Here is a 21619-nt window from a genome sequence, read left to right on the forward strand (position 1 = left end):
AGTTTGCCCACCTTCCCATGCATGGGGGCAATCTCTCCTTAATCAATTTATCAAATCAGAACACAATTGTGAACACCTCTCAAGAATCTCCTTTAAATCTCTGTGCTTGAAGGGGAGTAACCCTAACTCCTCTCATCAGACCAGCAAAACCTTACTAAAATGGATGAAAGATCCATTGAAATGATGAAAGAATTCACAATAGCATCGGATGCTGCTAGTCATGAGTTTCTGACTAAACCAAACATTGTGGACAGGGTAGTGATCGATTTAGAGCAAGCTTCTAATTTCCTTTAATGCCAATTAATCATTAGAACAGAGAATGTGAAAGCTTGACAACTAGTTAATAATAATTAAAGAGGTGTCAAATGTGATTGAATGCTGCTATACAATAATCCCACTGGTTTGTATACTTTGAGCCAGTCTGACAGAGGCACTCGTGAAGGTGCAAAAAGATTCAAAATTGGCAACACTAACCAAATGGGAACATTTTAAAAGTGATACAGGAACAAAGGGGACTGGAATCATTTGCAGAAAAATATTACACAAGGTGGTAGGACAATTTGAGAAGTTGTAAAATGATACGGTATTATGGTCTTTATTAATAAATCTCAGAATACCAGATCAAAAAACCTAATCTCTGGGTGGACCCCAGCTGGTTTGTTTTCAGCTGGTCTGGCTTAAATTCTGGCATCATGATTTATGAAGGTCACATGTTCAAGTATCATATTATGTCAAAACAATAACACTCTTCTGAAGCACCTCAAACATTATACATTAAATGACCCTATAAATTCTTCTACCTCTAACCATCTTTTTGTGGTGCTGTACTTCACACACACCCCTTCCACTGCAGACTAAACATTCTCTTAATTTTTAAGAAAATATTAGATAAAGATTGCTTTTCTTGATGTCACAGCAGCAACATTTGGAGAAAATCCTAGTTTGAAAAATAGCCCCAAGGTGCACATAAGCTAAGCTCACGAACAAGCCAGAAACTGACATTAGATTCTGATACCAGTTCAAAAGCACAGTAAATGAAGCAGTCCCTCAGTTATTCAACCCAATTAAGAGAAAACAATCTTTTTAAAGAACTGACAATGACTGTTTGCACACTGCAATCTAAAGTTATCGGAGATCATAGCTGTTTAGATTTACAATAGTTAAGGGTATATTACAAATAAATATTAATAGCTTATATATGTGTGACACAGAAGCAGACCACTTGGTCGAACCAATCCATCAGAGTTTTTATGGTCTATTCAAGCCTCCTACCATCCTCTCAACAAAATCTACCATCATTATTATCTATTCATTTGTCCCTCATACTTGCTCAGTTTCATCTCAAATACATCTTTACTATTTACTTTGACCACTCCCTATGGCTGTGAGTTGCATATTTACATCATTCTCTTGGTAAAAAAAATTCTTTTAAGTTTTCTATTGGGCTTCATGATGACAATCTTATATTAATTACTTCTGGTTACACTCTTTCCTGCCAAAAAGAAACAACATCTGTATCCACAATAAAAACTTTTCATCATTTAAAGGATCTCTATTAGATCACTCCCTGAGACTTCCCTTTTTTTACCCCAGGGCAAAAGGAACCCAACCTGTCAATCTTTTCCTGGTAGTATTCACGCATTTCTGATATCACCTTTGTAAGTCTTCGCTGCATCCTGTCTAGGGTGATACTCTTGTTAAATTGTCAATCAAACTGCATGAATTTCAATTAACTCCCTAGTTTTCAATTCTATTTCTCCAGAAATAAAAGTTGCTACTTTTTGTGCTTATTTTTAAAAATGGCTTCTAATCTTTAATGCCATCCTGTCTGGACATGCACCTTCAAAGTAATAAGTGACTTCCCTATTCTTACAACCCTACTGTATTCCCGCATTTTTATCTGTTGAATTTAGTTAACTTGCAGAAAGGATAAATAATTGGAAATTAAAGTCTTCCTGTATTTTATGTCAGTCCTTGTCTGGATTGATTATTCGCCACCAATTGATAATATGCACAAATTTATGACAGTCTTTCAGGTGTCTTTTCAGATTTTCTCCCCAGTCTGTGCTGGGAGAGAGATTTTTGACTCCAGTTAAGAACCTTTAGATGATTTTATATGCAATACAGATTGTGCTAATAATATAAACTTTATGACTTTTAAATATTTTAAAAATTCTCTTCGAAAAAGACATTAATGTTAATCTAACTTGCACATTCTACTTACAATTCATGTTGATCTATCCATCTTGCACATAATCTAAAACTAGTGGCTAACAAATTCAAGTGTGTGTTAAGCACGAGCACATAAATGAAAAGAGATAATCAAGGATCACGCCGTACAACTGAGCAGAGCACAGTCTCTGATCATATGCAGATCCAATAAAAAATTTAAAATTTTACCACCAAATCTCACCACAAATTAAGTTCTGGAATTGCAGGCCATCAAGTTGAAATATGAAACAAACTACAAAACACTACATAGTAGTGGTTGGGCGGCACATGAAGAATTAATTGGGTAACGCGGTGATAAAATGATGGGTTTAATGGGCATGATGTTCCTTTGTAATGTGGTTCTATTACAGTTGGAGACTGAGCAAGCTCATTAATCCACTGCTGTGAGATGCCAAACTGGAACATCTATTGTCTCGAAAAAACTGTTTAAGGGAATGTTAAAAACAACTGTTTCAGCATGTAAAAACGGTGGTTGTAATTGCTAAGCAAATTGGAAAAAAATGAATGCTACTGCTACACTTCCAAGTCTTTTTTTTACAAGACAGACACAGTGATCCTTGGTGAATCGGAGACTTCATTGTTTTGTTCAAATGCAAAATGGTGTTCAATCTCAATATAAATTTCACCCAGTTCCAGAAATGCATGAGACGTTCAGGCTTCATTCTATTTTGAATAGCCAGTTAGCATAAATCTGTTTTTTAAACTTTCAGTTGGTAATTACTGCTCCAAGTCGTACAATAGAATCTCTTCTTCTCCCAATCATCCTCCCAAAAGAATCATGTCTCTTAATTTGAGATTTATTGTTCCTGGTGTTTATAGTGGATAGTTTTAAACTAATAGGAGTTTCCAGCCATTCATAATTTTCAGTGTCTGAACCAGGTAGTCCCTGGGTACTATATCAGACAGAAGTGTAACAATATCCTTGAAATTGCTGTGTGTAGATTCAATTATTCTTAGCTATCTCAATACTGTACTCCTAAGCAATGAAAAAAGAAATGCTGGAAATATTCAGCAGATCTGCCAATATCTGTGGTGGTGGAAAGAGAGGTGGTGTTTTAGATCTGTGTCTTCTCTTCAGAATTCAACTCAACAAGTCACAAACCTGAAAATGCTATATTTTTTTCTCTCTCCAGGGGTGCAGTCTAATCTGCTTGCGCCAGCATTTTCTGTTTTTCTTTCAGATTTCCAACATCCACAATACTTGGCTTTTGTACTCTGAATTTACACTCTGAAGACTGTTAATTTTAGGTGATAACTCCCTGACTGCCTCAGAGTTGAGTTTTACTTGGTGCACTGCTCAAACATATCTGAACAGGCATAAATAAGCAGGGGTCACTGAATCCCTATTTTAGGTGCAAGGGATGACAAGATATCTAATACTCTTCCCTTTCCAAAAATAATAGTAGAGGGGAAAAATATCTGGATCTGTAAGAGGTAATCAGACTACAGTGATCACATTAACACAAAAAGTCAGAAAGTGGTCACGGCTTTGACTCAGCCAGAAAGACTGCACAAGTGACATGAGGTCTGGAGTCTGATTGGGTTGTGGGAGTATAAATTTAATGGTGGGTAAACGTGCGGTTTGAATAGCTGCTTAAAATTTCTCAAAATGTGCTTAATACCGTTTAAGTAAACTGAACCAGAACCTGCATTCACATAGCAGCTCTTGCAAAATTCCAAAGGTGCTTCCGTAGAAGCATTAACTTTGGACACAGACAAATTTAGAACAGGTGACTAAAACCATAGGCAAAGAAATGAGTTTTAACAAGCAATTAAAACAAAAGGAGAGAGGTAGAAATGTTCAGGGAGTGAATGCCAGAGTCTAGGGCAAGGGCAGCAGTAGACATGTCCGCCAACAGTGGCACACTGGTAATCAGGGCTATGGTGAGAGATGTGATCAGCACTATTTGCTTGTCAAACATGGTGCCCTTAAATCTGGAGAAATGGTGTAAAAGAGGGGGAGGGGGCTAGATCAGTGAAAGAAAAAACCACGTTGTCGTTAAAGATAATAATTCTAGTAGTTGGTCCAAACAGGCTAGTCACGAGCAAATCAATCAGTGACTAGAGAATTCATTAAAACAAGGTCAATTGACTCGGGGTTCTAATCATTTTGAAGCAGACATTAGGAAAATGTTTCAAACAAATAGAAAATTATAAGTTTGCGTTTTCAAATATATCTATTTGACATTAGATGGGATGAGAATGATGTGGACAAGAGAAGCATTAATTTGCTTATCCCTTCATGCCCTCGAGGAAGTGACAGTGAACTGCTTTCTTGAACTATTGCAAGAAAATGCAGTTTGCTACAACTGAACAGTTTGGAAGGCTCTTTCTGAGGCCAATTAAGAGTGAATCACATTGCTTGCATCTGAAGTCACATGTAAGGCAGACCAGGTAAGAACAAGAGACTTTGTTCCATGATGAACAGTGAACCAGATGAGTTTGAAGAGAATCCACTCATTTCATTATTCCCTGCAGATTTATTTTGCTAATTGAATTTAAATTTCACACTTTCTGCTATGGGATTTGAACTGTTGTCTTTGGTTCATTACATCAGCCTACGGGATTATTAATCTAAAACATAACCAGTAGACCACCATATTCCTAACTGGAAAAAGAGTCATAGGGAGACTAGGAGACATTCTGGTGTTTAAAATGCTGATGCGCTATAAGAATCTGAAATGTTGAAGCAAATTCAACAACACTCAAAAGGAAATTGAATCAATTTTCAGGGCTAGGAGGAGAAGGAACAGGAGTAAGTGCAACCAGCTGGATAATTCTTTAAAAGAGGCAACATTGGCATGATAGGCTGACTGTGTGTATCATTTAAGGAGACAGTAAAGGTCCTTTTGTGGTGCAGTGGTAGTATCCCTATCCCTGAACCGAGAGACATAGGTTCGTCCAATCAGCTCCAGAGGTGAATTATAACATCTCTGATTAGGTTGGTTAGGAAAGAAATTGGTCAGGGACATAGGAAATGTGAACACGATTATTAACTTTTAGTTGAGAAACAAAAGGAAGTGACCTTTCATTATAATTTCAAAAAACACTGGATCAGCATAAAACAAAATTTGTGAAGGAGCCACTAGGTATTAAGGCAGCTAACCTAAAACTTTGTCAAAAACGCTCAGTTTAAAGGAGTGCCTTAAAGGAGGTGAGAGGTTGGGAGTAAATTTCAGAGTTTAGAATTTATTTAAAACCAACAAAATGTACTGATTGCAGTCTTACCAACTTGGTTAAGCATTGAAGCACTTGTGCATTTTAATGTATATTAAATGCCGTGCCCCAGCTATACGGAAACTGGAAGCTATTATGCCAGATGAAAAGATTACAAGGTCCTAATTCCTGAAACTGTTTTGCTGTCAGGCCATCACACCAAGTCATAGATCTTGTCAAATTGCTTTTGTAAAATATTAACTGAACAATGGCTGCAAGCTTCACTGATATTTAAAACTCTACATAAATGAGAAGATCACAACAAAAGTTTTACTTCTACTGTCAGTTTAAGAGACTGGAATTAAAAGAATGAATCTTCAGTGAAGTATTCCAATCAAGATTTGGAGATACCGGTGTTGGATTGGGGTGTACAAAGTCAAAAATCACACAACACCAGGTTATTGTCCAACAGGTTTACTTGGAAGCACTAGCTTTCGGAGCGCTGCTCCTTCATCAGCACTCTGAAAGGTAGTGCTTCCAAATAAACCAGTTGGACAATAACCTGGCATTGCATGATTTTTAACTTTGTATTCCATTCAAATACACATTAAAATGGGACACAGATGTAAATTTAAGAGATTGTGCTGCCTGAATATTTACTGCTGCTACTTAGATACATGCAAAAATGTAAATACATAACTGCTATAAAAATACATTAGATGTTTCATACAATACAGCATTGCATTTGCTCACTGTACAGGCGCTTACATATCATTCACCATCCTTACCCTGACAGTATTCTGTTGTAAAATCTAATTACTTTTAAATGGATGCAAATTATCTGCTTACTTGAATCTGTTACTAATCTCCCACTGAACACATCTCAACAACATATATATGTACAATATATATTGTGTATTAAAAAGCAATCTTACCAGCATGAGCTCTCTGTATGTGGCTCTTGAGGCCACTAATAAAGGCAGTCTTAAATGAGCAAAGTTTGCATCTGAATGGTTTTTGGTGCCCGTGTTGGTTCTGCATGTGGCGTTCCAAGCTGGGAAATTAAAAAAAGAGACACGATTCAATTGGAGAAAAACAGTAATGACCAAAAATGGCAACTTGAGATTCCTAGCTTAGAAAGACAATCACAGGTTAGTTACAATATCAAAATAGGGTGCGTAGATGCTGGAGTTGGACAGGGAGGGTAGACAAGGTCAAAAGTCAAATGAGACACAATATCAAAAAAAGATAGGAATGTTAAGGTAAACCTGTTAAAATGTTCACTTCAGCTTCAACTGGAGTAGCAGGTGCAATTTAGGAAGGATGTAAAGGCATTAGAGAAAGGGCAGAAAAGATTCCCAAGAATTGCTTCAGGGACAATGAACTTCAGTTACATGGATAAGATGGAAAGGTTGAGGCTTTCACTTTGGTGAAAAAGGATTGAGGGGATCTGATAGAGATATTTAAGATCATGAGGGGTTTTAACGAAGACACTGTTCTGTGGTTAAGCAATTGAGAATTAGAGGGCACGTATTTAAGAAGCAGTGCAGACATGATGGAAAACGTCTTCACTGAGTGAGAGAATAGGATCTTTCCATGGAAGGCTTCGGTCTGAAAGCATGCTCAAGGTAGCAAAGGCTTCAAAAGAGAAATGGATAATACTGAAAGCGAAAGCAAACTTGTCACGCCACAAGGAAAGGCCAATGAGGCTAGTTGACTTGCTTTCCAAACAGCCAGCACAGATATGATGGGTCAAGTGGACTCACTTCCTGTACTGTAACTACTCTATGATGCATGAAGTGGTGGATGGTCTGCATGCATTAAGCTACTCCTCGGAGTGAGACCAACATCATCTTACATGCACAGAGCAGTAAAACCCATTAAAAAGGACAATAAACTGAGGTTAGAGACAAAAAAATTGCAGATGCTAGAATCCAAAGTAGATAAACAGGAGGCTGGAAGAACATAGCGAGCCAGGCAGCATCAGAAGTTGCAGAAGTCAATGTTTTAGGTATTCCTGAAGAAGGGTTATATCTGAAACATCAACTTCCCCACTGCCTGATGCCGCTTGGCTTGCTGCGTTCGTTCAGCCTCCTGCTAGTCTACAATAGAACTGAGGAACAGAATCAGGTACTAATTTTTAATTAATGTAAAAATTGTGTGTGAGGTCAACTGTCACTGAAGCATAGTCTTGTGGGAATTCAAACAATAAAATGCCACCCTCGCCCTAAAATTCCTTTCCCTAGCACTTTGTAAGTAGCTAACATAATGAATGTGATTATTAAACAGCCAAGTCAGTCATAAAAGCTCTGGCCCAAAAGCAAATGCAATGAGTGGAATATGAGTGCCAATGTAGAACCAATGCAGAGGGTTGAAGCTACAGTCAATAAGGACAACAGAAATCTACAAGTATTAAAAATAAAATAAACAATTAGGTAATTAAAATTACAGGTTATTAATTGACCAGTATTATAAGTAAGCTTTAGTAATTGAAGTTATAAAAGAAAATTAGAAAATTGTTTTGAAACAGAGGGCCTTTCGTCTCTTGGTGACAAATTGGGAGTTGATCAAACAACCAAATATTTGTTGAACCACCCTCCCATTTTCATTTTGGTTAGCTCAAATCTTACTGATGCTGGACACAGCTTTCTTTCATTGTGATTCACTTTTGCTGAATATGGATATATCTTTCATGTACTAAGAGGTAACAGAGTCACTCTCTCCGACAGAAAAATAAAGATGGGATCAATCAATCAGCCTACTATATCACCAAACAGTTCATGCTCTCAGCCACAGTATTATGGGAAGTTTTGTGTGAAAACCAAGCTATTGTGAAATAGATGATCTGAGAGTTCTGAAAGTGACAAAACCACATACCACAGAGTTGACAACTTAAGGAATCACTTCAATATATATTTGTCACTTTGAATTAGAAATGGGTCTAAGAGAAGCATCAAGGATAGAGCTACCCGCTAACAAATCTTTGATAGATTTTCCCTTCCCTTGATGAAATGGATCATTTACCTGTGCAAGCAAAAGTCAACTAGCAGGTTACCTGTTATGCTACAGGATAGAGAGAAAATGATAGGGCCCTCAATGTTGACACAAGGACTTGAAGCCCAGCCTCATTCAATGTCAGCTAGTAATGCAAAACAAAACCATGTAGACTATTATCAGAAACTTAGTTCCTTGATAATTGGTAGTTTGACTGTCAAAAGTTCAGGAGTTCCCTCTTGAAATCTCATCCTCTCCCTTTCTTTAAGATGCTCCTGAGAAAAACATTCCTTTGAACAACCTTTTGGTGATCTGCCCTAATATACTGCTCAGATGGTTAAGTGTCAAATGTTCTTATTTTATTTCATTACGGTGCTACATAAATAGAAACTGCTGGCCTGTTAAAAAGGTAGAGGAACCCAAAGTCAGGATTGTAGGATTGTTAAAGCAGAGTTTTAATATATATATATATTATTGATAAATGATGAATTGCGCAAATACTGATGGACGAAGTTAACAACTCTCACTCAATAAATCGATTCACATTACAAAAGCTAAAAGTAAATACGTCAGAGCCCACTTCAGTCTAACTGTGTAGCAGCTGTGGTATTTTTGGCTTGCCTAGTGAAAATCATCCTACCACATTCCATCCCTAGTTCAGGCAGTTCCACTGGTGTGCGGACGCTCAGTAGGAGCATTAACACCATGGGGCCTGATCATCCACATGCTTACTGTACAATCGTAGTGAAATATGACCTCTACCATTCACTTACTTCTGCCGGAAGGCAGTGACAAACAAACAGTACTGGCAGTGATGTTTGCCTTCACGACTAAACAGTGCAGAAGCCGTGTGACTCCTTTCATGGGAACGCAAGCCTTGCAGGGACATTAGAATCCGATCACACTGAGTGCAGGGGTAGCCTCCGATGGTAGCATCCACCCCAGGGGCATCTTCCTCTCCCTCCAAGCTCTGCTGCTCTGGTAACATCTCCAATGATTTTTCAGCCGAAGATATCGAATTGTTATCTCCATCTTTATCCTGTTGGGAAAGGAACAGAAACATAATAAGTAGAAGCATTCAGCCCCTTTGAGCAAACTCAAAGCTGATCTTCTCCATCAACTCCACCTTCGCATACTATCCCCAAATCCCTTCCTTCCTTTAAGGGTTCAAAAAAACATTTCATTCTTGGATATAGTCATTGGTGGAGATACACAGCCCAATGGGATGGAAAGAAGAGAATTCTCACATATCTCCATATGGAGAAGCCTTTCCTCAGTCTTAGATAGTTGACCTCAGGAAGATGTTCAAAAGGTCAACGAATGATACGTTTCTGTTCAAGTACAAACATTTTTGAATGAAACAATGAGGGAACTCAGTTAATTAGGAAGACCAAAGAAACTGGAATAGTTCGCTCAGGAACGGAAGCGGTTATGGAAAATTTAATCAATATGTTCAAAACTGCGAGGCACCTTTGTACAGTGGATGGGGAGAAACCATTTCTGGTAGCAGGGAGGGTCAATAACTAGAGAGACATACTTATTTGGCAAAAAAAGAAACACACTATGCAGGGAAGATGCGGTGAATTGATGTCATTTGGAAAAGTGCTGCCTGAAAGGGTTCTGGGAGCACAGTCAATTAATTTCATTAAAGAGAACTGGATAAATCTGTAAAGAGGAAAGGGAGCAGGAGGCAGGAAGTAAGGCATATTAATAGCTGTAAAGCAGATTTGTAGGGACAGTCCCTCTATTTCAGCCTGTGCTTCTATCTCACTGCTCTGAATCTTTGGCCACTTGGTGAGGAGGAGGGTAGATGTAACATGGGAGGATCTTTTCCTGGATCTGTCCAAGATACTGCCAACAGATCCAGTAATGGGACGCCTTTGGGGAGGTGGTTATTCAGACTGACAGCCTTCCTCCCTTCTGTACCTGTCTGCGTGTCCTGTGTTATTGCAAAGGGAGTCTGTAGATTTAAACTGAAGCCTCTTACCACCAGTGGGCACCAGAGGGACATGAGGACTTGATCAACACCATGGACAAAGATTTCTCTAATGAAAAAGTTTCCTTTTGTCGCCTTACAATTTACTACTGATTGTTTGGGTCTCATTGGCGATTTGGTTTTGAAATAACATTGAAAGGGCAGTTAATGCAAATTATTCAGTGAATGTAATGAATGGCATCAAAACTTATCGGCTGCAATAACGATTGTTCCAATCTTAAAAAACATTGCTGAGAATCAGTGCGTACCTCAAGTCAGATATATTAGTGCTAATTACGCCATTTGATTTGCAACCTCAAGCTGCACGAACAAGCAGTTCACTCCAGGGTACACAGAGGGTTTAAAAAACATCTCTTACGCAGCCCTTTTAGTCACAGGTGTTAGAGAACTCCATGACAAACAAACACATCTTATTCGCTGTCTTCCTGTGTTTAAACAGCGCAGCATATAATGGAGAGAGCTGCTTACTAGCAGAAATGTTCCACATGCATTCCACATCTGACATAAAGGTTGACTTATTCTTGTACCCATTACATTTATTCAGGATCGTCCAAACTCTCTAGAGATTAATGACGTATATAAACGATTAACTGTGCATGTGTGGCTAAACTGTATAATAGTGCAATTTAAGAGCTGGACTGCACAGCCAAACAATGAACAAGTCACCCTACCTCTCCGGCACATGAATTTAAATAGCTGAGGGAAAAAAAAGAGCAACAACTTCTTATGACGGCTGACTTGACCACCCTTTCAGGCAATTTGTTTAAGATCTTAACAACGAGTTAATAATCTGGGGACCCAGGTTCGAATCCCACCATGGCAGATGGTGGAATTTGAATTCCATAAAAATCTGGAATCAGGAGTCTAAGGATAACCACAAAACTGTGGTCGATTTTCAGAAACAAAATCATTTAGAGTTCTTTAGGGAAGGAAATCTACTGTCCTTAGCTGGTCTGGCCTACATGTGACTCTAGATCCACAGCACTGTGGCTGATTTTTAATTGCCCTCTAGGAATTAGGGTTGGCCAGCGACACCCACAGCTCATGCGTTAATAAAAACAAACACTCTCTAAAGATATGTCTCATGTTTTCCTCTGATTCTCCTGTCAATTACAGTCAATGCATGACCTTCGTGGACTGACCCACTTGCCACAGGAAGCATGTGTTTTCTCCATAGTTACTTAACTGAGGCCCTCAATTTTCAAATTCCTTAACAATCTCTGCCTGGAAATGCACAATCCTAGCTTCTCCAGTCTTTCCACGTAACTGATTGCTAATAGATAGATGCCCAGATTTTGCAGCAGAAATCAGTGTTCGTGTTCATGATACTACCGAAACTGACAATGTCTGCAGAGTGCACACGTGCAGTTAAATGCACAAGTTGCTGTCAGTGATCCCACCTCCTCTTGAGGGGCACCTGAAGTCTCTGCAGGCTGCAATTAATGAGAAATAGATTGATGAGAATTTGAAGTCCTAATGCTGTCTGCCTTAAAAGGCCTTGAAAACATTACATCTTGTTGAATTCATGATCTGTCACAGATAAAAGAAGCCATGCACCAAAAACATAGAGGATATCGGGGCTTGAGGTGACAAGTGGCAACTAACATTTGTGCCAAAAAAGTACCAGGCAATAACCATCTCCATTATGAGAGACTAAAATCATTACCCCCGACATGCATCACTTAATCCCCTATTATCAACATCCTGTAGGTTACCATCAACCAGACGCTGACCTAGACTGGCCATATAAATGCAGTAGCTAAAAGAACAGATAGAGGCTAGGAATTAAGTATAAGTGACTCACCTCCTGACTCCCCAAAAGCCTGCCCACCAGCTACAAAGCACAGGTCAGGAGTATGATGGAATACTCCCTACTTGCAGGTAGGAGTGTAGCTCCAACAACACTCAAGAAGCTTGACACCATCCACAACAAGCCAGCCTGATTGACTGGCACCACTTCCACACAAATCCTTTTAAAAGGTACCTGGATCTGTACCTAAAGTGCTGTAAGCAGGACTATGGGCCGTGTGCAGGCAGATGGGATTAGAAAGGCCATCCAGGTGTCTTTGGGCTGGCATGGATAAGATGGGCCAAACGGCACCGTGTACTGCATAATTTCTATGGTTTCTATCATCTAACATCCGGGAGCAAACGTGTGCAATTGCTATAAGATGCACTACAAAAATATCACGGAGTTTTTTTTGGCAGCACCTTTCAAACCCATGACCAATTACATCCAGGACAATAAAAGACAGAGTGTGTGTGTGAGAGAGTGCGAGAGAGTGTGTGAGAGAGTGTGTGAGAGAGTGTGTGAGAGAGTGTGTGAGAGAGTGTGTGAGAGAGTGTGTGAGAGAGTGTGTGAGAGAGTGTGTGAGAGAGTGTGAGAGAGAGTGTGTGAGAGAGTGTGAGAGAGAGTGTGAGAGAGAGTGTGAGAGAGAGTGTGAGAGAGAGTGTGAGAGAGAGTGTGAGAGAGAGTGTGAGAGAGAGTGTGAGAGAGTGTGAGAGAGAGTGTGAGAGAGTGTGAGAGAGTGTGAGAGAGTGTGAGAGCGCGAGAGAGAGCGCGAGAGAGAGCGCGAGAGAGAGCGCGCGAGAGAGAGCGCGCGAGAGAGAGCGCGCGAGAGAGCGCGCGAGAGAGAGCGCGAGAGAGAGAGCGCGAGAGAGCGCGAGAGAGAGAGCGCGAGAGAGAGAGCGCGAGAGAGAGAGCGCGAGAGAGAGCGCGAGAGAGAGAGCGCGAGAGAGAGAGCGCGAGACAGAGCGCGAGAGAGCGCGCGAGACAGAGCGCGAGACAGAGCGCGAGACAGAGCGCGAGACAGAGCGCGAGACAGAGCGCGAGACAGAGCGCGAGACAGAGCGCGAGACAGAGCGCGAGACAGAGCGCGAGACAGAGCGCGAGACAGAGCGCGAGACAGAGCGCGAGAGACAGAGCGCGAGAGACAGAGCGCGAGAGACAGAGCGCGAGAGACAGAGCGCGAGAGACAGAGCGCGAGAGACAGAGCGCGAGAGACAGAGCGCGAGAGACAGAGCGCGAGAGACAGAGCGCGAGAGACAGAGCGCGAGAGACAGAGCGCGAGAGACAGAGCGCGAGAGACAGAGCGCGAGAGACAGAGCGCGAGAGACAGAGCGTGCGAGACAGAGCGCGAGAGACAGAGCGCGAGAGACAGAGCGCGAGAGACAGAGCGCGAGAGACAGAGCGCGCGACAGAGCGTGCGAGAGAGCGCGCGCGAGAGAGCGTGCGTGAGAGAGAGAGAGAGCGTGAGAGAGAGCGTGAGAGAGAGCATGAGAGAGAGAGCGTGAGAGAGAGAGAGAGCGTGAGAGAGAGAGAGCGTGAGAGAGAGAGCGTGAGAGAGAGAGCGTGAGAGAGAGAGCGTGAGAGAGAGAGCGTGAGAGAGAGCGTGAGAGAGAGCGTGAGAGAGCGAGTGTGTGTGAGAGAGCGCGAGTGTGAGAGAGAGCGTGAGTGTGAGAGAGCGAGTGTGTGTGAGAGAGCACGAGTGCGAGAGAGAGCGCGAGTGTGAGAGAGAGCGCGAGAGAGCGAAAAGAAAAGCTGATGATAAAACAATATGAGAAAATGGGTGAACTGTACTGAATGAAACCTATACAATGTGATAATGGGTCTCGGTGTAGGTGAGAATAGGTGACTGTACTAAAAGCAATGCATGTCATAACAGAACCAGGTGTGGGGTGGTTAAAAAACATGCAAGGATGAAATCAGGCTCTAAAGTTATTGAACTCGATGTTGACTCCTGGAGGCTGCAGGTTCCCCAAGTGGAAAATAAGATGTTGTTCTTCGAGTTTATGCTGAGGTTCAGTGGAACACTGTAACAGGCCTCAGACAGAGATGCTGGCCAGGAAACATTGTGGTGCGCTGAACTGGCAGAGAACTGAAAGCTGTGTGTCATTTTTGCAGAAGAACATAGGTGTTCGACAGAGCGGTCACCCAGTCCGCTTTCTGTCACCCCAGTATTCAGGAAAATACATTGTCAACAACAAAGACAGCAGACTAGATTGAATGAGGTACAGGTAAATCGCTGATCACCTGAACATGATGTCTGGGAACTTGGATAGTAAGGAATGAGGACATAAATAGGCAGGCGTTACCCTTTCTGTAATTGCATGGAAAGGTGTCATGCAATTACAGGGAGGTGTTGGGAGTGGATCAAGGTGTCCCGGAGGGAACGGTCCGTGCAGAATATTGACAAGTGAAGGAAAGGGAATGTGTATCTGGTCGTGGCATTCCACTGGAAGTAATGGAAATGACAACTTACAGTCCTTTCAATGCAAAGGCAGGTAGGGTGGTAAGTGAGAATTATAGGGACCCCATCATCATCATTGTGGGAGGGAAGGGAAGGGGAAGGGGGCAGATGCAGTAGATAGTCGAACACGACTGAGAGTTCTGTTAACCATGATGGCACGAAATTCTCAGCCTGAAGAAGGTGGCATCATCAGGTCAGATGTGACAAAGACACTGGGACAATGGGATGGAGTCCTTATAGGAAGCAGGATGTGAGGATGTATAGTTCAGGTAACTGTGGGAGTCAATGGATTTGTAATGGATAAAAGGTGCCCAGTCTATCCCGAGAAACGGAAACAGAGGTGTCGAGGAAGAGAAGAGGGAAGTCAAAGACGGGTCAGGTGAAGGCGAGGGCAGGGTGGAAATTGGAAGCAAAATTGATAAATTTTTCCAGTTCACAAGTAGAAAGGGAAAGTAGCACAGATTACATTGTCAATGTGCCAGAGAAAGAGCTGTGAGTGGGAGCCAGAGTAGAACCGGAACTAGGAATATTCCATGTACCCACAAACAGACAGGCATAACTGGGGCCCATGGAAATACCCATGCCCACCCTTCCATCTGAATAAAGTGAGAGAAGTTAAAAGAAAAGTTGCTCAAAGTGAGATCGTGTTCAGTCAGGCAGAGGAGGGTAGTGGAGGATGTGGACAGTTCAGGCCTTTTGTCCCCGGGGAGAAGTGGAGAGCCCCGAGACCATCCTGACAGAGGGATGGCTATGTAAAGGGAGTGACCATGGTGTAAATGTCCATGGTGGAGAGGAGGCAGCTGAAGCCCACAAACTGGAAATCCTGAAGTTGACGTAAAGTGTCAGAGAAATCCGGGAGAAAAGACTGGAAAAAGGGAGAGGAAATTTGAGTCGAGGAAGGAAAATAAAATGGGTTTTGTGAGGCAGAAATAGACAGAAATAATGGGTCTGTCTGGCCAGTCGCTTTCGTGGATTTTGGGAAGAAAGTACGAGTGGGTTGTGTGGGGATGGGGGATGACGACAATGATCTGGAAATTTCCAGGGAAGAAGAGGTTGGTGACAGTCACAAACACAATGGCCTGATGTTTGTCGGTGGGGTCATGACCTCTCTCTCGCTTTCTCTGGGCTCCATCTCCACCTATCCACTCACCTCTACCACCCAAACAACAAACGTAAACACTTCAGCGTAAACACCACTGTTTCCCTGCTGCTAACAATTTTGATGACGAATCACTGGACTTGAAACTTTAACTCTGTTTTCTTCCCACAGATACTGCCAGACCTGCTGAGTTTCTCCAATAATTTCTGTGTTTTCGTACAACCACCTATTTGTTCCCCTCCAAGCTCTTCACCATCCTGAGTTGGAATTATAAATTCCTTCATTGTCATTAGGTCTAACTCTTGGAGCCCCCTTCGTAAAAGTACTGCGCGTGGACCTAAACTGAAAAGGTCAAATTTTTGCATTATGATAAAAATTCCACGAATTTAAAAATATGTTTAAGCTTCTAACCTAATCCCTTGCATAGTCTAATTTATTTATTTTGCTATGTAAAATGAGAACAAATTGAACAACAATCAGTGTTCATATCATCCTGGCAAGCTGAGTATACTTCAGTGAGAGTAGCGGCTTACCTAGTTTACTGTCATCACAGTTGCTGGTCGCCTGGTCATCCCTTTGACACCATGTCAGGTTCAAATCAACATTGAGAAAAGGGAAACCAAGTCACAAAGATGGACTGACCTCTGTGGAAAACCTTCTCCAAGGTCAACAGTTTCCAACTACTCCCGTCTGTCTATCATTATGAGTCAGCTGCTATAACTTATACAAGTTGACACAGTTTAGCCGTATTATTATTTGTGGTCAATTTTTGGAAAATGTTTATACAAAGCTCCCTTCAATGTTCACAACTTTGAATTGAATCCAGCCCAAGTAAAGTCAGAAGTAATGTCCACAAGTCTGACAACTTGAACATTAGTCAAACTGTTGAAGTACAACTTAGAATTATGACAAAGGACATGAGAACCTGCATGAAAAAAAATGATCAATAAGGTTAGTGCATGTTTTATTCCCTGCTATTATACAAGGTTGAAGAGCAACCTGATCAAAGTTTCCATTATAGTAACAGGAACTGATAAGGAGAAGCTATTTCGACTGTTTGGTGGGTGGAAAACTAAAGGATTTGCATATTGATTCTTTCAAGAGACGTTAGTGTCACTGACGAGATTAGTACGCATTGCCTCTCCCTTGTGGTGAGCACTTTCTTGAGCTACTGGAGTCCACATAGTGCAGGTAAAGTCCGTCATGCTGTTAGGAAGGGAATATCTGATTTTGAACCATTGTTTTAAAATCATAATTAGACCTTTCAGGAGTGAACTTTGAAAACACTTCTGCACAAAGCTGGTCAAAGTTTGGAGCTCTGCTCCACACATGGCAACTGAACTGGGATCAATTGTTAATTTTAAATCTGTAACTGAGATTTTTGTCATCTAAATGAATAAATGGGCATAGGTAAAGGCAGGTACATTGAGTTAAGTCACAGATGTCACATGATTTCAATGAATGGTGAACAGGTTTGAGAATCTAAAATGCTTTCTCCTGTTCTAATTCTGCACAAAAACCCAAAAACAAGTAATATGCACAGCTTTCTTTTTCTAAATAAGGAAGCTAATTCACAGGAAAGACTAGCGACGTAGAACAAAATTTTCAGTTTGGAAAGTCAATCGAGTGCCTCTCAATGCATGCCCCAAAGCATGCCTTGTCTATCGTTCAGTTGATTTATGGGATAACTTCTTTGGATCAACAATCAGTCACATGAGCCTTTGTTTGAAGGTAGCATAGCCAAGGGGAAGTTAGAGGAGAGCCTACACTACAGGACAGATGGTCAGACCTAGTTGAATACAGCTTTCTGTTGACTGACCAGACTAATAATGATCATTTTAGTCATGATAACTACATTACATCAAAACAGAAACAGTAAAAAAAATTGTCAATTCTATACATTGCACAACTTTACCATACTTCACACAACAGCGTTCCATATTTCAGATCCGGAAGCACATAAATGGCCCAATTGAAACAAATAAACAAGTATACAAGTAGTAAAGCTCACCTCTTCACCACTCCGAGCAGTATCTATTGTTTCGCCAAAGGCAACGTGCTTGCGAAGGTGGTTCGATATAGCTCTGGGTGTCGGATGGACTTCGAAGCAGAAACTGCACCTGTACCCCACCACATTCCGCTCTTTAACTAATGACACAGAGCTTGTTGTCTGGACAGCATTCAGCTGCAGTCGTGAGAAGGAACATGAATATTGAACAGTTACACATTTACATTGTTTTTAATTTCTTTGATCCTCTGCATCTGTCAAAGTGTGGAATGGCTTTCATTTTCTTATTTTGTGTCAGGTGTCGCTCAGCGTATAGCACTTTCACTGAGTCAAAAGGTTGTGGGATCAAATCCAACTCCAGAACCTGAGCAATAATCATACGGCAGAAGAATTGCACCAAAGGGATCCTCCTTCAGATGAAACATGAAAAAGCCTTATATGCCCTCTGAGGTGAATTGTAAAAATGTCCCATGTCCAAACTTCAAAACAGTATCAGGGAGTTCTCTTTATTGTTCCAGTCAATATCAATGCTTCAATTAACATCACGAGAACAGACTTTATGGTCATTAGAATGGTCATGGGACCAAAAGTGGCCACCGTGTTCTCTATATTTCAAAAAATGTTTAAACAGGTGTAAGGCATGGTCTGGGATGACCTGAAGTCATGAAAGGTGCTAGAGAAACTAAAGTCTTTACTTGTCAGTTATGAAATATTTGCAAGCATAAACATCAGATGTACCAATTCTATTGAACAGTTAATTAACATATTTTGGGTTTATTCAACTGCATGTTTTGTTTTGGCCTTCCAGCCAAATCACCCAAATTTCAATTCATGAAATGAACATTTCACTTGAAGAAGGGAACTGTTTTTATAAGTAAAATATCATCTTATAAGCCATTGTTAAAACTTCCATGTTAACAACTTGCATCTATCTACTAAATTTAACCTAGGAAAGTGTTGCAAGACACGTCAGAGTAGTCATTAACAAACAAGACTTGACAACAGACCACAAAGTAGTTGTACAGCAAGCAAGGTGGTTTTTTGGGGCGTCTTAACAGTGGGGGAGAGAGAGAGAGAGAGAAACAGTGAGAGAGAGTGAGAGACAGAGTGAGTGTGTGTGGGGGGGGGGGGGAGGGAAAGAGAGAGAGAGAGAGCGAGCGAGAGTGTGAGAGAGTGTGTGAGAGAGTGTGTGAGAGAGTGTGTGAGAGAGTGTGAGAGAGAGAGAGAGAGAGAGAGAGAGAGAGAGAGAGAGAGAGAGAGAGAGAGAGAGAGAGAGAGAGAGAGAGAGAGAGAGAGAGTGAGAGAGAGTGAGTGAGTATAGGAGGTTTAGACAGGCAATTGAATAGTTTAAAGGCCCAGGTAGCTGGAGGCATTGTCACCAATGTTGGAACAAATAACACCAGAACAGGAGGAATATATTACCTTAGAGCTCTGTCAGAAGATCATCATGTTGAGCAAAACTGACAGCTTAAAAAAAACAATGCAAAGCTCCAAGGGGTCTCATTTATTCAGGGAAGGACACTGAATTTGTTTATTTGCTGAATGTATTTTAATTTGCAAAAGAAAGTTACAGGAGGAGGCGATGCCCTAGTGGTATTATGCTGGACTGTCAATGCTGAGACACAGATAGTGTTCTTTGAACCCAGGTTTGAATCCTGCCACAACAGATGGTGGAATTTGAATTCAATCAAAGCAAAAATCTGGAATTAAGAGTCTAACAGTGACTATGAATCCATTCTTGATTGTCATGAAAAACTTATCTCGTTCACTAAAGTCTTCTAAGAAATGATACTGCCATCCTTGCCATCTTGTCTGGTTGTTCTTGACTGCCCTCTGGGCAATTTGGGATGGGCAATAACTACTGGCCTAGCCAATGATGCCCTTCTCCTGTGAATGAATCTTTTAATAAGTTTTGTTTGGAAAAGCAAAGAATTCATCTCCGATATCGCTCTCAATTCTTTAGGATTTGCATCGTGCACAAATATTTTTGAGAATCATTTCTAACTTCTCATTAACCTGGACTTTTTATTTCTGTTCTACTGTCACGCCTGGAGGTGCAATCTGCTCAGCAGGTACGTGGATCCAAAAATAAAACTGCCACTTCATTAACATTCAAAAATAGGCATTTTCACTTTATTACTAATGCAGCAATTCTGTCACACTGCTCTTAAAAAAAAACACCTCGGAACACAAAGATATAATCACCATTTTCTCCCAACTAATCTCAAAAGATATTTATCCAGGTTTCATAATGCCCTCCCATTATCAGTTCCTAGTTTCTACACCTTCCTCGATGGTTTAAGGGTCAATCTGCAAATTGGAGAAAGTGAGGTCTGCAGATGCTGGAGATCAAAGTTGAAACTTTATTGCTGGAACAGCAATCTGCAAATTACCATAGAAGAATGGGATTCAATGTTGTGCATTAAAATTTCTTTTAAAGCATAATTGCTCCATCACTAGAATCACATGCCATTCACCTATTTGATCATAATCACTGTCAGTTAGTAACAATTGGTCAATAATTTCACCATGCCAAAAGAAAACCTCCAACTTTTACTTCCTTTACGCTTCTATCAAGTTATATCTATTGTCTTCATATCAATGTACATTACCTTACACAATATCTACATTAGATATTCATCCTTGCATAAGTGTAAATTCCTTTGAGTAAGCTTTGCCTCAACACAATCTAATATGCCACACAATTTGCACGCAGCAAGATCCTATAAACAAGAATGGCTAGATAATTCCAATGATCGCTCAGCCAATACCTAAAGACCAGTGAAGACTTTTCTGCTCTTCCTCAATATAGTCTTGGTAGGATCTGTTACATCCACCAGCAAGGGAAGACAGCCTCGCTTTAAGTTCTCATCTGAAAGCCAGCACCTCCAGAAGGGCAGTAGTCTCTCAGCATTTTACCAAAAGGGTCAGCCTTGATTCAGTGAAGAGACAAAAAAAAACTGCAGATGCTGGAATCCAAAATAGACAGGCAGAAGGCTAGAAGAACACAGCAAGCCAGGCAGAATCAGGAGTTAAAGACGATGACGTTTTGGGTATAATCCTTCTTCAGGTCTAGATTTAGTGAAGGCACAAACTTTTATTGCTAAGGTGGAGTGCTCCCAAACACCACAGTTGGCACTCACCTCATCCAAGTGGCTAAAGCTCAGAAGCTAATCACAATATTAAAAGTCAAGAACTGAAAGTAATCCTTGACTTAAAATACCATTAGGTAGAGGATGATTTAAAAATCAAACTTTGTCCATAGAGTCCCTCCAGAGTGGAGACAGGCCATTCAGCCCAACGAGTCCACACTTACTCCTCAAAGAGCTTCCCACCAAATCTATCCCCCTACCATATCCCTGTAACCCTGCATTTCCCATGGCTAACACATCTACACATCACTGAACACTGAGTAATTTAGCATGGCCAATCCACCGAACCTGCGCATCTTTGGACTGTGGGAGGAAACCGGAGCACCCAGCAGAAACCCACGCAGACATGATGACAGCATGCAAACTTCACACAGACAACTGCCTGGGGATGGAATCAAACCTGGATCCCTAGTGCTGTGAGGCAACAGTGCTAACCACTGAGCCACCATGTTGCCCCTTAATTTGACTGAATTTGTATTCTTACAAACCCATCAACATCTTCTGTTTCTTCATTCCCCAAACTGAGAGTGAACTCCAGGGTAAAAGACTGGTGTAGTGATGGGAGGCCACCAGTAGCTAAGCAAATACAACACGACCTAAAGGCCAAAGGCTTCTCTGTCATACTCCTTCACCTCCAACCCCCATCCGCACACAACCAGAGATTCAGGCAAATGCATTGGAAATCCACTACTTTTAAGTTACCCTCCAAGTTATCCACCAACCATATCAATG

General features: G+C 41.2%; 1 protein-coding gene across 7 annotated transcripts in view; it reads right to left on the reverse strand.

Annotated features, from left to right (window-relative positions):
* Positions 1–21619, reverse strand: part of znf462 (zinc finger protein 462) — a 107137-nt gene that overhangs the window by 18940 nt on the left and 66578 nt on the right. For all 7 annotated transcript variants that reach the window (XM_043717196.2, XM_043717188.2, XM_043717184.2 and 4 more), the window contains 3 exons: positions 17739–17912; positions 9156–9421; positions 6324–6442 (listed from right to left, as the gene is read on the reverse strand). In XM_043717196.2, the coding sequence (XP_043573131.2) occupies positions 6324–6442; positions 9156–9421; positions 17739–17912 (559 nt within the window). The remainder of the gene's footprint in view (positions 1–6323; positions 6443–9155; positions 9422–17738; positions 17913–21619) is intronic.

The sequence above is a fragment of the Chiloscyllium plagiosum genome, unplaced genomic scaffold (assembly GCF_037043375.1).
Source record: "Chiloscyllium plagiosum isolate Xiang-an unplaced genomic scaffold, Cpla_swu_hap1 HiC_scaffold_2, whole genome shotgun sequence".
NCBI classification, from domain to species: Eukaryota; Metazoa; Chordata; class Chondrichthyes; order Orectolobiformes; family Hemiscylliidae; genus Chiloscyllium; species Chiloscyllium plagiosum.